Source organism: Mastigoproctus giganteus, chromosome 10, assembly GCF_048544385.1.
Source record: "Mastigoproctus giganteus isolate SK-2022 chromosome 10, ASM4854438v1, whole genome shotgun sequence".
Taxonomy (NCBI): domain Eukaryota; kingdom Metazoa; phylum Arthropoda; class Arachnida; order Uropygi; family Thelyphonidae; genus Mastigoproctus; species Mastigoproctus giganteus.
Window position 1 is genome coordinate 109,221,447 of NC_143584.1, and position 16,077 is coordinate 109,237,523.

A 16,077-nucleotide genomic window follows, 5' to 3' on the forward strand; every position below is an offset into this window, starting at 1 on the left:
ATTGCGAAAAGGCCTTGTGCTCTCTGTCGCTGTCCAACAAGTAATGCTCCTGGAGTTTTGGATTGAAGTTAATTCTGGTAATCAGAATGCAGCGAAGGTCCTCATACAAAGGGCAGTCATACTTTAGGTGAGACCAACTCTCCACAATGGCAGAGGGGATCATCAATAATTCCAAGACTTGAGAGTTTGGCTCTGATGGATCCGTGACCTGTTAGCATGAAAGTTGTGTACAGGCCGGGAGAGAACCATGAAGGAGACTTGGGATATACTTGTTGATATGTGGAATAAATTTCCTATTGATATCTCCTTTAGTAGAGTTAGCCCATCTATCTTGCCATATCTGCTGTAAATGGAGGCTAAGGCGCTTCTTTTCAGCAATCAAGTTATTAGTGGGATCAATGGTGTGGTCCATGAAAGTCACCGATGTGCCTTTTGATAGTTGGTAGAGGAGCCCGCAACGGATCGCGTCCAGGTCCAAAGGAAGAGCCCCTGCCAGCACTTGAAGGGCATGGGTGCTGACAGTACGGCAGGCCCTGGTAATGGAGAGGAGGATAAATCTTTGAATAGTTTCGAGCTTCTTTCTGTTTACTGCTATTTTTGCTCTCGGATAGAATATCCACGCGGCGTATGTAATTGCCGGTAGAAATACTGCTTTGTAGAACAACGAGAGAGTGCGGCGATTGAGGCCCCAATCCCGACGCGTAACTCTGGCGACCAATGTGGGAGGAATGTAAGTCCTGAGTCCAGGATTATTCCTAGATATTTCAGTTCAGTAGTGAAACATATTGTGGTCTCGTTCATCTTGATTTCTGGATGTCTTCTGAGGGACCCTTTCAGTTAGATGGAATTAGTCTTCATTAAAGAGATTTGAAGGTTATGATCCCTTGCCCAGTTTTGTAATATCAAGAGAGCCTGATTTGTAGAATTTTCTAGCTGCGCTCTGCAGTCTGCAGACACGGCCAGGATCAGATCATCTGCATAGGCCTGGGAGATAACTTCATTCAGGTTTGTGTTGAGGAAGTCATCAAGTACAACGTTCCAAAGGAGCGGCCCCAGCACCGAGCCCTGGGGACATCCCCCTGTAAACCTGGCGTTTGACTCTGCAGTATGGTGCATTGACAATTATTTCTCTGGCTGTGAGGTAGCTTCTTATGGTGTTATAAAGGTTTCCGGGAAGATAGGCACGTCTTAGTCGGTTGAGGACGCACAGCCACCAGAGTGAGTCGAACGCCCCAGCAAAGTCTATGGCAATAATCAGGAAATATTTTCTGTTGGAGTTTGTGGCAGTTGTAAGGATATTCTGGAGTGCGTCAATTGTAGAGCATCCTTGTTTGAAACCATATTGGCTTGTAGAGGATAAATTTGCTGCATCATAATGTACTGTAATTCTACTGTGTAGTAGGTATTCAAAAAGCTTGCTTAGCACAGATAACAAGGCAATCTTTCTATAAGAAGATGGGATTTCTGGAGGCTTGGTTGGGTTTTTCAAATCAGGCGTATGTTAGCTATCTTCCAATCGAATGGGAAGACTCCTGTCTGCAAACAGTGATTGAACAGGTCGAGGATGAGGTATGGGGAATGCTGCACAGTCTTCCTTATAATCTCTGGTTCAAGTAGGTCCAGTCCTGGACATTTATTGTTGCGGAGTCTATCAGTTGCGGTGTGCAGCTCCTCAATAGTGAAGGGCGGTTCTTGATGTTCTGCACTGTATATATTGTTGTCCTGGCAGAGTTGTTGTTGTTGTTGACTTGTACTAGGATCCATTGCTGATTGGATAATTGTATCCAATATGTTATGGATGGATCTGTCCCATGAGGTTGTTATTTTACCATAAGGGGTTATTGTTGCTGTCATTACCTCCCCTCTTCGGAGTTTGTTGGTTGTGATTTTATAGACTACACCCCAGGGATCGGTGTTTCCGGTTGTGGAAACTAGTTGTTCCCGTTATGTTCACTTGCGTTTCCTGATAGTAGTCGTGTATATATTTCTAGTCTCTCTCTATATTGATGGCGGAGAGCCTCTACCTCTGCAGCTGGCCAGGACCGTCCCCCTCGTTGGAAGGCTCTTCTTCTGAAGTTGACCTCTCGCCGGAGGCGCTGGAGTTCTGGACACCACCACGGGACAGAACCAGGAATGGGTTTCTTCCTAGGAATGGTGCAGTTGCTAGCTTCTATAATTATATTTGTGACTTTTCTCTAGTAGGCATCAGGATCAGTGGGATGGTAGTTATTAACTTGCAGCTGCTGGGCAAAGGAGCGCAGTTTCTCCGCGAAAATGTCCCATTTTGCTCTGGAGATGGCATACCTTTGAGGGGTGAATCTTGGAGTTGGAATTCTATCCAAGGATCTTGTTATCTGTTATGTTATGGCCCTGTGGTCTGAGGTAGTCCAGGAATCCCGGACGGCCCAACCCACGATGAAGTTTGATATATTTCTGGTAGCGAAGGTGACATCAATTGTGAATTCCCACAGTGTATTACAAAAGGTGGGAAGGTTGTTCGGCCTGTTTAGAACAGTAAGCTGGGAATTTGCCAGATCTTCAAGTTTTTGGCTGTTTCTACAGCCATGCCTGTCAGCAGTAGTGCTGAACCAAACAGGTGACCTGCAGTTAACGTCAGCACCGATGATGATCTTCTCATTTGGGAGAGTTGCAAGGACGATCTCCAGATACCTCGTGTATGGAAGTATATCAACCCCCGGTCTGCAGTATAATGAAACTATATAAATATTTCCCAGGGGACTGATGATGTGGGCACATGCCGCCCAGGCTGTGCATAAATGGGGGTTTTGGTGACAGTTATGTCAGAGTTCCTAGTTGATATTGCAGCCAAGGGGGGCCTCTTCATCAACTTGAGTAATTTTATATGTGAGGGGGTACCCCCGACCTGATTTTCATAGGTGTATGGTTCCTGTAAGATTAGAATATCAAAGTTGTCTTCATATGCTTTTATTCTTAGCTACAGCTTTTGCCCGTTGTGCATTTATTTGGAGTAACTTCAGGACGCTGGTGTTGTATGGTTTAAGACGTTGGACCATAATCGGTCTTTGATTGGTGTAAACTCTTCGTCTTTAAATATATCGGACATTTGTTGTCACGGATGGAGTGTTCGTGAGGCATCTTCTGTCCCTTGCAATTTGCACAGACGGGCAGTTTTTCTTTATTACGGCACGTATTATACTCGTGGCCCTTTTCAGTACAGTGGCCACAAGTAGCAGTAGCCTGGGTGCAGATGTGAGTAGTGTGCCCAGACCTGCAGCATTTAAAGCATTTGGGTACAGCCAAATGCTTTAAATGCTGCCCGAGTTTATGAAAACTGTCTTGGTGAATGACTGTTTGCCAAGAAATAGGGGCAATTTCAAAAATCCAGTTTACATTGTTTCCATTCCTAGACTTTGTATGGTATTTTGGAGTGATAATTTCTTCCCAGTTGCCTGACGTCTGGGAGTGTTCTCTGGATATTTCTTCCCTATAGCTCGTCCCGCACCTGAGTAGGGGTGAGATCTTTATCAACGTCAAAGACGATAATGGAGGGTCCTCTTTTCTTTGATGGCGCAGCTATGAGCCCAAGCATTGGTATTTTCGGGTTGTTCATAATATCAGCAGCTTCTTGGCCAGATTCAGTTTCTATGATTACCCCCACATTTCTGGTCTTTCTAATTGACTTGATCCTAGTGTTTTGGAAGTCTGTGCTCAATTCTGTAATTACTGTCTGTTTTACTTCCTCACTGGTTTTTGTAGATTCTGGGTGTGTGGGCCTGAGAACGACCAAGTGTGGTTCCTTTATGAGAGTCTTCTTTCTTTTTAGCATTAGCATTAGCATTAGTAGAGGCATTTGATGCAAGAAAGCAAGCTTATGCAGAATCAGCCAAAAAAAAAAAAAAAAAAAAAAAAACCACCCCCATTTCACCCCTCTGTTTGTTCAAAATACCTGTCCAGCTGAGCCTTAAAAGTATTTAGGCTATCAACTTCCACGACAAGGGATGGAAGTCTGTTCCACCAACCAACCACTCGCTGGCTAAAGGCAAATTTCCGCACGTCTATCCTACATCTGTCTTTCCTCAATTTGAATTTATGCCCTCTCAGGTGATTATTCTGAGCGAGAGGAAGAATCCCATCAGCATTGAGCATGCTCAAACCATTCAATGCTTTATACACCTCTATCAGATCACCTCGCTGGTGCCTAGTCTCCAGACACTGTAATTTGCAAATCTTAAGCCTTTCTTCGTAAGAGCACCCCTTTGTTCCATTCACTAATCTTGTTGCCCTTCTCTGTACTCGTTCCAGCAGCTCTACATCCTTCTTAAAATGAGGCCTCCAGGCCTGTATACAGCACTCTAGGTGTGGCCTGACCATTGCCTTATACAAGGGAATAATCACCTCCTTATCCCTGCTAGAAAAATTCCTATATATCATTGACAATACACCATGAGCTACTCTTGCAGCCCGTCTGCACTGCTCAGAGAACTTCATATCTGCCTGCACAACCACCCCCAGGTCACTTCCATTCTCTACCACTGTCAGTGCAATACCACAGAGTTGATACGTTGCTCTGGGGTTGCTGTTTCCCATGTGTAGTACTTTACATTTGTCAATGTTAAACTTCATTTGCCACCTCTCAGCCCATCTGCTCAACCTTTCCAGATCCTGTTGCAGCAGCATAGTGTCAGTAGTGTCCTTGACAACCCTGCCTACCTTTGTATCGTCTGCAAACTTGGACATTAAGCTTGATATACCATCATCAATATCATTTATGAATACAGAAAACAATAATGGACCCAACACTGAGCCCTTAGGGACTCCACTAATAACATTAGTCCACGACGAGCAGTGTCCATTGATTACCACTCTCTGTCTTCTCCCCCTCAGCCACCCCTTTACCCACAGCAGCAATTTGCCTCCAATGTTACACTGCTCCAATTTGTGCAGCAGTCTTCCATGTGCAACAGTATCAAAAGCCTTTCTAAGATCCAAGTATATAATATCAAAGTTATTCCCTGCATCCAGTTCCTTTGTGACTGCATCATAGTATCCAATCAAATTGGTCAGGCAAGACTTCCCCTTAACAAAACCATGCTGTGTCCGAGCTATAACTGAAGTCTTGTCTAAATGATCCTGCAGTGCTTCTTTAACTAGTGCCTCCATTAATTTTCCTGGAACAGAAGTTAAACTCACAGGTCTATAATTGCTTGTGTCAGCTTTTGATCCTCCTTTGTGAATGGGGTCACATTTGCACATCTCCAGTCTATGGGTACCTCCCCTGAGTCCAAGGAAGCTCTCATAATTATGGCTAAGGGTTTGCTTACTTCCTTTGCTGCCTCCTTTAATATAACTGGATAGATCCCATCCACCCCAGGTACCTTTCTTGTTTTTATCTTCAACAATTTCTCCTCCACTTTACTCTCAGTTATTACAAGATTCTCTAGCTTACTGCTAGAGTTGAATACACCTCTGGCTTTCCCCTCGCTAAACAACTCCTCATGTGTGAATGTCGATGCAAAATATTCATTTAGTTTGTTAGCTACCTGAGCAGGATCATCAACAGTTGACCCATCGATATCAAGTGGACCAATCTGATTCATTCCCTTCCTTCTAGAGTTTACATAAGTAAAGAACTCTTTGCTGTTTTTCTTTGCATCCCTTGCCAAAGATTTCTCGTAATCTGCCTTCGCCTGCCTAACCTCCTTTGTAACTTGGTTACAGATCAACTTGTATCTATCATAGGCTTCTGTGTCATGTGTTAATTTGTTTGTGTCCCATGCATGTTTCTTCTCTGCCATATGCCTCATCAGTTCATCTGACATCCATTTAGGCCTAAACCTTGAACAATATTTCTTAGTTGGTATGTAAAGTCTAGTAGCTTCCAAGATAAGTTCTTTGAATGCTTCCCATTTTGCATTTACTGTTGGTAACATCATCAGTTGATCCCATTGTATAGAATTTAAATACTGTCTCTGTCCATCGTAGTCGCCTTTACGAAAGCAATAACCCTTCCCTTTACCCCTAATGGTAGTTACCTCTTTGAGTAAATCCCACTTCAGCACACTGTGATCACTGCCACCTAGTGGTTCATTTATCTGCAGATTCCTAATGCATGAAGAATCACTGCTGATAATCAAATCAAGAGTATTCCTCCCTCTAGTTGCCTCCCGAACATGCATGTTCTTGTTATTGGTGCCCTATTTATGTTAGGTGAACTGGGTTTTGAATACCTCAGCGCATCAGCATAAGACCAGGAGCGCTGCTGGGTTTTTTTATTTCCGCTCTACTTGATAGGCCTCTAACTTGACCTGAGCCTTCTCATTTTCAATGTTGGAATTTAGTAAAATGAGTTCCATCTTACCCCAGATTTGAATTATTTCTCCTCTGAGAGTAGTGGTGATTTGATTGTCCGATTTGGCCATTAGTGTTTCTATCTCTGACCCTTAGAGCAAAAACTTGATCCATAATGGATCACTCGGGGAGGGTGGACATATCAAAAATGATGCCAGGTAAATTGGCCTCTATTGGTTGGGTTGTCTCTGGTGGTGGTGGTTCATTGTAGCCCTTAGTGCCATTCTTAAGGACACTAGGATGTGTAGCGTCTGTATCAATGCGCGCTCGAAAGGTAGGTTTGCAGGGCTGGTCAGTCTCTTCTACTTGTTGGGTAGAGTCATTCTCGTGCTGTTCCAATATTTCTTCCTTGGATGGAGATATTTGAAAAAAAGGCCTGTTTTGTTTTTCTTTGCCATAGACCTTGTAATGTGCGTTTGGGGGGGGGGAAAGCAGTGATTCTCTTTTTTTAAGTTCCTCATCCGAAGGTCCCAGTGCAGCGGCCTTCAACAGCACAACTACAGGGTTGCACAATTTTTTCTTCTCCTCAGACATTGTTTATCTTGATGGCGATCAAAAAAAAAAAAAAAGTAGAAACTGTAACAGGTACCCTCCTATCAGTTTAATTTGCTCTCGTAGCGGCACTCAGTTTATTTCCGGCCACGAGACACTGCAGTAATAACACTGACCGATGCAATACGGCGGCCATCCAAGTCTTTGTTCTTTGAGAATGTCATTAGTCGAGTTCATTCACGGAAGTAAGCAAAGTATCTTGAAGTACAAGTACTACGCAAATTACACAGGGAGAATCCCCTCCCCAGTAAAAACTCAGCTGTAGCTGTGGCAAGCTAACTAAAAGACAGCCGCCTCCCCTAAATTATCGGTACGGCGACCGCGTGGTCAGATCCGTAGCCGACAACGTAGAGTACAAGAACGGACTCAACTAAGTTAAACCCACAAGAAAAACTAAAATTAACTTACTCCATTTGTAGCAGTTCTATAGCTGATTCCATTGATTATCACCTATTCCTATTCTTAGCTACCCTAACACAACCCATATGTTTACTTGTACCGCAATGACTCCCAGCAGTCTCTGAAATATCCTGCATCTTATTTTCCAGGCTGCTGCTCATTCCAATAGAAGCAGTGCAAGAATCACTTTCACCTCTGCCAGTGGCTACTGTTAATCTATTAGTCCTTGTAACCTCCCAAGCTAGCAGTTTTCCGACCCACCTAACACTGTCACGCTAGCATCAGCAAATATTCTTGCACCCTTCTATTTAAGTGTATCCCATCACTGTAGAAGCAGTCTCTCCTGTTAACTTGGACACTTCCATCGGGACTTTGAACTGTCTTCTATATATACTGCCTAGGTTTGTGTGATAGGTTTTTCCACCCAGCAATTGGGCAAAAACAGGGAAGGGAGTACATTATAGTCACATTTATATATATTTATTATTATTATTATTATGTTAGAGCCACTCGTAATCTCTTACATATAACCATATACATATTATGACTGTAAATTGCGTGTGTTCTCTGGTCCATTTGCCTGTTTTGCTGGACGAAAAACACCCCGGTTTCTGGGGGGAACCTTGCTATCTATGCCTGAGACCGACTAACTCAGCCACAAAGTGAAAAAAGCCCACTAAAGTTCCTCGCGTCATCAACGGGATTCGAACCCGGGCCTTTTCCACCGGGTGTTGGGAGGAAGGTGACGATACTACTGTGCTACCGCGCAGACACATTATAGTCACAGACAGAGTATCTTACTACTCTGCGATTATAGTTATTTATATCATGTGTATATTTGACAGCGGTGTCGCCAAAGACTGCCGAATACATAAACAAGCAAAACAAATAAGTTATTAAAAATGACATGAGGCTTCCTTGTGGCGCGCAATTTTTGTAAATGGGCAGTTCAAAACTTTCTTTTTTTTTTTTTCTTTTGAATATATTTAATGTAGTTTGCGTAGTTCTAAAAATTGCTTCAAAATAAATTTTGACAGCTTTTTCAGTTCTGAAAGTCCCGTTAGCAGATTTATTACAGATCGCTCTATTTCGAAAAATACTTAAGAATCCAGTTTGCTTGATTACGAAAACATGTATCAGGCGGATATTAATATTGATATATCATATACAGTGTGCTGTCTAGCAGTTTGTGCAGTTGGCAATGTTTTCTCGCCCCTCGTAAGAAATTTGTATTTCACACTCACTAAAATGAAAATGGAATATCTATCATTAATAATCAATGCTGTGCTGTTATCGTTGTGCCGCTAGAATTGCGGATCACACCCATCGAACTAGTTTGCTTGTGTTCGGCATTAGTTATATCGTAATTGCCATACTACCTCACTTGATTTTTTTTTTTATTCGAAGACTTACTGTAATAAAAATCTTTGTTTCTCAGTATTGAAAAATTTGTTAAATTTCTTTTACGTTATTTTTGTGATAACAAACCATTTAGCGATTCTCTTCCATTCAAGAGTAAAGCTTAGTGCTAATGGTGGATCTACAGTTTGTGTGTTACAGTCGTCCGAAAAATAAAGTGAAAAACGTGTAAGATTGAGTTGATCTGCAAATTGTGGGAGAAGCCTGTCATCTGTCACTGTTTCTTGCCATTGCTTAAAGACATCTGTTTATATTTATATTGTAAACACTGACTTTAACGTTATATTCATGGATATGGATTTGTTTGGGGATTTGCCAGAGCCTAGTAAGTATTAGCTATTTGTGAATAACTGTTGCTCTTTCTTTCCTCGCAGTACCCCTTTCATTTCTAACGAAAACAAGTGTTTACGCCAAAAATACTATATTTTGATGGTTGTGATGATATATCCAGTGAAACTGGTAGTGAATATAGAATTTATATAAGTATCGAGGGATAATTCGCGGAATCTTATTGGGGAACTTTGGGGAATCTTATTTCAAGGAATATTCTTTACTAACATTGTTAATTACAAGAATTCTCATTTCGAAGTTCAGTTTGAGGTTAACATAAATAACTTTTCTTGTTTTCGTTTTGGTTTGCTTTCCCCCCACGACTGTTAGAAGGGAAATTCTATGCTTTCTATTGTATTAGACCTATAAACCAAGGTTTGTAAAAAAAAAAAAAAAAAAATCCGACGTGTTCTGTTTATCTCTTTGAGCCTTCCAACTTTCCCGACTACCTTGATATTTCATTATTTCAAATAACCTTTTTTAAATTGAGAAATAAAGAGGTCTGTATGACAAAAAGAGTTGCTAGCTTCCGAAAAATTTAATACAAGAATTTTATTTTTAAAATTATTAAATAAGCATAAACTCTATGAAAGTGGTATTATACACTTAGCCCTTATAGTAGTGCTGACTATATATAGAGGAAAAAAAAAAATATATATATATATTCAACAGTGGTCAAGCAGTAACTTAAATGCTTGAAGTTAAAGCAATACCCCTTTGACTACTAAAGTTATACATTTTAGTATCCTAAGTTGCATGATTAGCAGTGAACTCTCTCATTTCACTTAAACACTATGAATCCATAAGGAAAAACTGTGTGCATTTGTGAAACTGTGTGCTTGTCATATTGATAAACTCCTGTGTTATCTCCAGGTCACCAGTACAGACTAAGCTGCGGCTGCTTGCATAATGTGTTTTACTCTGTCTCTCAATATCTACCTCCTGCTCAAGAAACCATCTATGTACGTAATGGGAATGTGTTCTCTCAACTGTCTCCATCTTATCTGTTCATTGAGGGACTTGATTGGCTCTCTCTCTCTCTCTCTCTCTTTATAGGGAACTCAGACATTAGACAAAAGAGCACAACCAACTAAATGCTAACATGTGTGCACCCACCTATTCAAAACCAGCAGTCGATCACCAGTTTTATATCTTTTTTGGCTGGTTTGTTTTTGAAAATACATTAGTCGGTAGAAGGTAGCACAAAAATAATTTTTTTTGTAAGGACATTGCTTTTCCACAGTGTCAACTAGAAGGCTGCTGTAACATCAGTTGTAAGTACAATAAATATAAATCAGTAATAAATATGAAAAAAGTGTTTGCTTTTATTTTTTCAATGTTAACATAACTGCCATGGCTCAATGGCACTTTACAGTCAGCCACTACAGGCATTGGTTATACAGGAATTTTGCCAGCAGGGATAAGGAGGTGATTATCCTGTTGTATAAGTCAATGGGGTTATACTCCAGAACATGAGTACCACCTTGCAGGCATGGCTTCTTTTGCTTGAATCTGTCCCAAATTAGTGGTATAAACTAACCTAAGCTTTTTTCACTAGCCAAAACTGAAAGGCTTAAAAACCCACACTTCTTTTGCTTGGATCTGTCCTGAATTCGACCACACGCCCACAACACGGTGACTTGGGTGTACCCACATTCTGGAGATCAGCTGGCAATGGCTAGGCCAATTCTTGAATACTGCATACAAGTCTGGAAGTGTAATTTTAGGAAGGTTGTGCATCTCTTGGAATAAGTGCAGAGAAGAGAAATGACATTAGTGAGGAGGAAAAAAGATGCTCTTAACAAGAAAGTCTTTAGTTCTGAAAATTGCAGCATCTGAATACTATGCACCCATGAGAAGATCTGAGTGGAGCACTTAAGGCTTGAATGGATTGAGTAAGCTCAATGCAGATGGCATCTTTCCTCTTCTTCTTGACTACAGACATGACAGGGCATGAATTCAAATAGATCAAGGTTGGTTGCAGAATAGATGTACAGAAATTTTCATTCCGTCAGCAAGTAGTTGATTGTTGTAACAAACTTCTATCTGGTGTTATAGAATTGAGTGATTTTAATAAATTCAAGGAAGAACTAGACTTTTTTTCTTTTTTTTTTTTTTTTGCTGATGCTGTGTAAGCTGCCTTTCTTTAATTGTTTGCAACTACTAATACTAACCTGGCAGTAGTACCACCCCCCCTTTTATAATACATGTGATCCCATCCCTAGACAGGCCCAGATTTTAACTTTAATAAATCAAAAGTATTTACATTTTTGAATTATACTTTGTGTACTAATGCTTGAGATTTTGCCAGTAGATTGCAGTACTTGTTAATTTCTGTTAATTTAAAAAAAAATAATAATTGAAAATTATTATTTTTTGCCACTGAAAGCGGCAAAAACTATTAAGTAAAATACTTAATAGTTTTAATGAAATAAAAAATTTATTAATTATATTTAAATTTCAAGAAAACTATTGGTAACATAAAATAGAAACATGAAACCTTTAATCTCTGCCAAATTTAAGTTTCTAGAGACATTAATTTCATGAAACTTCAGCATTACTCCAACACAACAAATTAAGTCAATATGTACAAAAAAAAAAAAAAAAAAATTGAAATTAACATATTTCATTTTGCTTGTGTGTGTGATAGATATTATAAACATGGAATAGTAATGTTAAATCATTCATATCCTTTTTTTTTTCTAAAGTTTCTAATTTTCACTTCATGAAAATTCTGCATAGCTAAAATACAAAAATAATTTCAGTGTCACTTATTGTGAGTGTGTATGCCCATCTTTTATTGTAATCAATTTTACTTTCCTTGTGAACAGTCACTATTGTAAGTTATCAACTTTATATCACTTGCAAATTGATGCCCTCCAAATTTACTAGGAAAATAAAAATTGCCACCAGCCAGCATATAGTATTCCAGCTGATATCATACATAGTATAACGCTCATCCAGCCCTGTCAGCCCCCCCTTTGTAAAATTGTAAAATGTGATGAGCTATTCCTTTTCCTCCTGTTGAAGCATCGGTTTTACTGCCATGATACACACTACCGCTCAGAATAACATAATGACCTTTTTGGGTAATACAGGATATTTTTGTGACACCTTCCTGCAATGCAAATATGTTGCAGTTAGTTTATTTATTATCCATGGCCATGCACAAATTCTATTGGAATGTCTCATATTTTCTGTTTACAAACTAATGAGAAGAATTACCTTGATATATGCATGCAGAACGCTTCTTTTCTAACACTTGAATAAAAGAATTTAAAATAACTAAACGAATTCTCTACACTCAGAGAGAGAACATTAGCGATCAGACACACTCGGAATTCAAGGTTCAAGAGCTCTAAACCTAACACCAAAATAATTGGACCACCAACAAATATTGAGCGAAAGAAGACATTGTGTCTATAATTAAAACAATACAAATCTATTCTAAAAATTTTTCACTTTCCTGAAGTGGACAGAACTTTTTGACTTTGGCCGTGATCACAGGATAGTAAAAACATGAATTCGGTCTCCACAACATACCACAAAAAGTCATAATCATTCAGCAGATAACCAGGTTATAAATAACCACAGAATTTCGTGCCCCCTGAGCTTAACAAGAACAAACTTTCAGCGTCATATGATCTCAGGAAAAATAATGATATCGCTATACAGTGTGCTGACAAAGTAGACACTGTTGTTAATATATTATAATTTTTACCCCACTGAAGAATTACCTGGAGATTAACATTTAAAGAATTGTTAGTGGATATTTGAGAAGTTGAAGCTGTTTGTGTAGGGCAAGGTTTCTCAAACTTGAAGGTGAAATGCAATGTGCTACCATTAGCAAAACTATGGATAGGATTTCTGGTCAATGGAAGAAGGTCATTAATATACAGGAGGAAAAGAGTGGGAGAAAGAAATTAACCTTGGGGAACACCAGCATTAGTGGAGAAGTTAGAAGACAGAGAACCATCTACCATTATCCAGTGTGGCGGTCAGACAGAAAACTGGTTACTCAATTACCAAAAACAGTTGGCAAACCATAGGATAGAAGCTTATTTAGAAAACATTTATGCCAAACACGATCAAAAGCGTCGAGAGCAACTGCTTGAATCACCTAACTTTTCTGTTGAATATGTCCATAGATGAGTAACATTAGCCAGAATATTACCAGTGCATCGACACTGATGGAATCCATACTGGCGATCATTGATCAGATGGAAGGTTTCCAGATAGTTTAAGAGTTGGCGGTTAATTGATTTCTCCATTACTGTAGAAAGAGTAGAAGTAAATGCAATGAGACGATAATTGGATGGGAGGAATTTGTCACCCTTTTTAAGAATTGGCTGGATATGAGCAAAATTGCAAGCAGATGGGAAAACACCTTTGGAATCAAAAAGTGAAAAAAGATGACACAAAACAGGCATAAGTTCAGGAGTGCAGGTGTTGAGAACAAGTGGAGAAATACCATCAGGACCTGGAGCTTTCTTAGCATGAAGATTGTTCAAAATCCTTCTGACATTCTTTTGATGGACGACCACAAGAGGCATTGAATGAAGTGTACTGGAAATGATAGGAGGTATTTTACCAAGATCAATACATGAGTTAGAAGAAAAGTAGGATGCTAGCAGGTCAGTTTTATCTTTGGCTTAAGTGGCAATGCAACCGTCTGGTGCTGACCGGGCTAGCCGGGTGGGTAAAGTGCCTGCCTTTGGTTCGAATCCCGCCTCGGGCTTGGATCAAAGTACTGCAAAAACCTTGGGAGGTGCATTATGGCCACAGAAGCTGATGTGCCAACAACTACCAAAAAAAAAAAAAACCATCTGGTTCTGATGGGTGGGAATAGAGATGGGCAAAAGTTGCAGCCAGTAGCTTTGGCAAGAGACCAGAATGCCGTAAAATTTTCTCCTCTTTCTTAACCTATTTGAAATCTAGTTTGGAGTGATTGATAACTGCTTTACAATTGTTGTGAGCTTTGGTGTAGATAAAATGAAGCTGGAGATTTACAATTATTATATTTCAGATGTGTTTACCTACTTTGGACCACCTTGCATGTTGAGTATCTTAATCTATAGGAGTCATTAATTGTACTTTCTCTCTAAAAATAGAAACCATCGATGAATTTTAGCAGATTGTATCATTTGAAAAGTTATTTTCAGTAAAAAGGCCGTGTAATTGAAAACATTAAATTTGGAATCTGCTCCTAAATCTTTTCATTGTTGAAACCCAGTAGTTAATGACTGAAGCTAACTGTTATGTCAGCAATGCTGATCACTTCAAGCTTGTGTGCGCATTATTTTAAGTCCCTTTTTAAAAAGGAAAAAAACAGCTTTACTGGATTCGTACGTATTCAGTTGTATTTTTAGGATATGCATATGGGAATTCATATTTAATTGACATTGATCAAAAATTGCTGTGATTATTAGACTTAATTCTTTATAACATGATTAAATATGACATATTTTAGCGCAGAGAAGTACATCCCCTCCAAAGGGTAATCATCCTAATTCAACTTGGGATGAAACATCTCCTCAGGATTTCTTTTCTGATTTGCCTCCCCCAGCCAATAAAAAAAATGAAAATGGAAATAAAGGAATCAAAAGAAAGTTAGAGGAGTGTTCAGAATTTAATCAGGAAAGTTCAGCTACAGGTACAGGTAAATTTAAATTTTTTTCCCTTATAATTTAATGTCTTTTAAATTTGTATAAATTACAACATGAAACATTGTTTTGTTTTCAGTTACCGTGGATACTTGAGTGTAAGTCATTCCTTAGCTTTGGACCTCACAAAGTCAAAAAAATGTATTGACCCTTGTATTAGTTGATATTAGAAAATGTGCATTGGGGAAGTTGTCCAGTTTTGTATAATTTGGTGTAAAGAAATGGATGAAGTGTGCAAAACTGTTTGATCCAAAACCTTTTGATAGTAAATGAATGGAATAGAAATGTATTTCCTGAAATCAGAGATGCTGTTTATCATGTACCTTAATATTAAACCACTGTTTAAAACTGTTTGAAAAATTTTATTGGCAAAAACTTTGAAAATGCAGTTTTATTCAGTTTAAAGCTAGCTTCAGATGACACTTGTTTTTGATTTATGCTATTAAACTGTTCTCTTTCTATATTTGTAACTTATAATAGCTTTCATGAAGAGTTCTCTTTATTTCTATATTAAAAATTTCAGAGCTCTTGCAAAAAGTTGAAATGACTCCCATGTTGCTATGAATTTTTACACATCTGCCAGCAGGCTTACGAGAGTGGTTCAATAAAGAATTGCCCTCACCTACTTCCACATATCACAGAGTCATGATATTTTGTGTGTAGCATCATACATATCTCTGTACTAAAGGTGAAAAATTTCAGCCCTGTGTCTTAATTTGTTTTTCTCTTACAAAACTGAACTTGTGACGAAGTAGCATCATGGACAAAGTTGAAGCCAGAGCTGTAATACAGTATCTGTTCTTGAAGGGGAAATCTCCTAAAGAAATCCATGAGGAGATGACTGCTGTATATAAGGATGAAGCCCCATCCTATGGCATTGTGAAGCACTGGCATAGACAATTTAGGTGTGGTTTGACATCAGTAGAATCTGAGCCCATTCCAGGTCGTCCCCATTAAGCCATCGATGACAGCATGATCAGAAAAGTAGAGTCATTCATCATGGAAGATCACCGGATATCTGTGCATGAATTGTCCCAGAAGGTGAAGATTAGTGTGAGCTCATTAGTGAATATTAGTGTGAGTGTTGAAACAGTCCTTTGTGACCAACTCCATTTACAGAAATTGAGTGCAAGAGGTATTCCCCAATTATTGACTGGTTTCCAGAAGGCTGATCGACAACAGAAATCACAAGAGTTGTTAACCCTGTGCCAAAAAAATGAGGAAGACTTTTTCTCTCATATAATCACTCAGGATGAAAGTTGAATACACCATTTCGACCCTGAAAGTAAAAAGCAGTCCATGGAATGGCGACATCATAGTTCCCCACCCCCCCAAGAAGGTAAAGTCCAGAATCAGCAGGAAAGGTCTTGCTGACAGTGTTTTG

General features: G+C 39.4%; 1 protein-coding gene across 3 annotated transcripts in view; it reads left to right on the forward strand.

Moving 5' to 3' along the window:
* Positions 1-8,820: 8,820 nt before the first annotated feature.
* LOC150079214 (integrin-linked kinase-associated serine/threonine phosphatase 2C-like) overlaps positions 8,821-16,077 on the forward strand; it is a 112,303-nt gene continuing 105,046 nt past the window's right edge. The window contains exons 1-2 of one of the 3 annotated variants that reach the window (XM_090382773.1): positions 8,887-9,025; positions 14,501-14,689. In XM_090382773.1, coding sequence (XP_090238899.1) covers positions 8,989-9,025; positions 14,501-14,689 — 226 coding nt within the window. In that variant the 5' untranslated portion in view covers positions 8,887-8,988. Of the gene's footprint in view, positions 9,026-14,500; positions 14,690-16,077 lie in introns of all 3 variants that reach the window. The other 2 variants (XM_090382771.1, XM_090382772.1) reach the window with 2 other exon arrangements.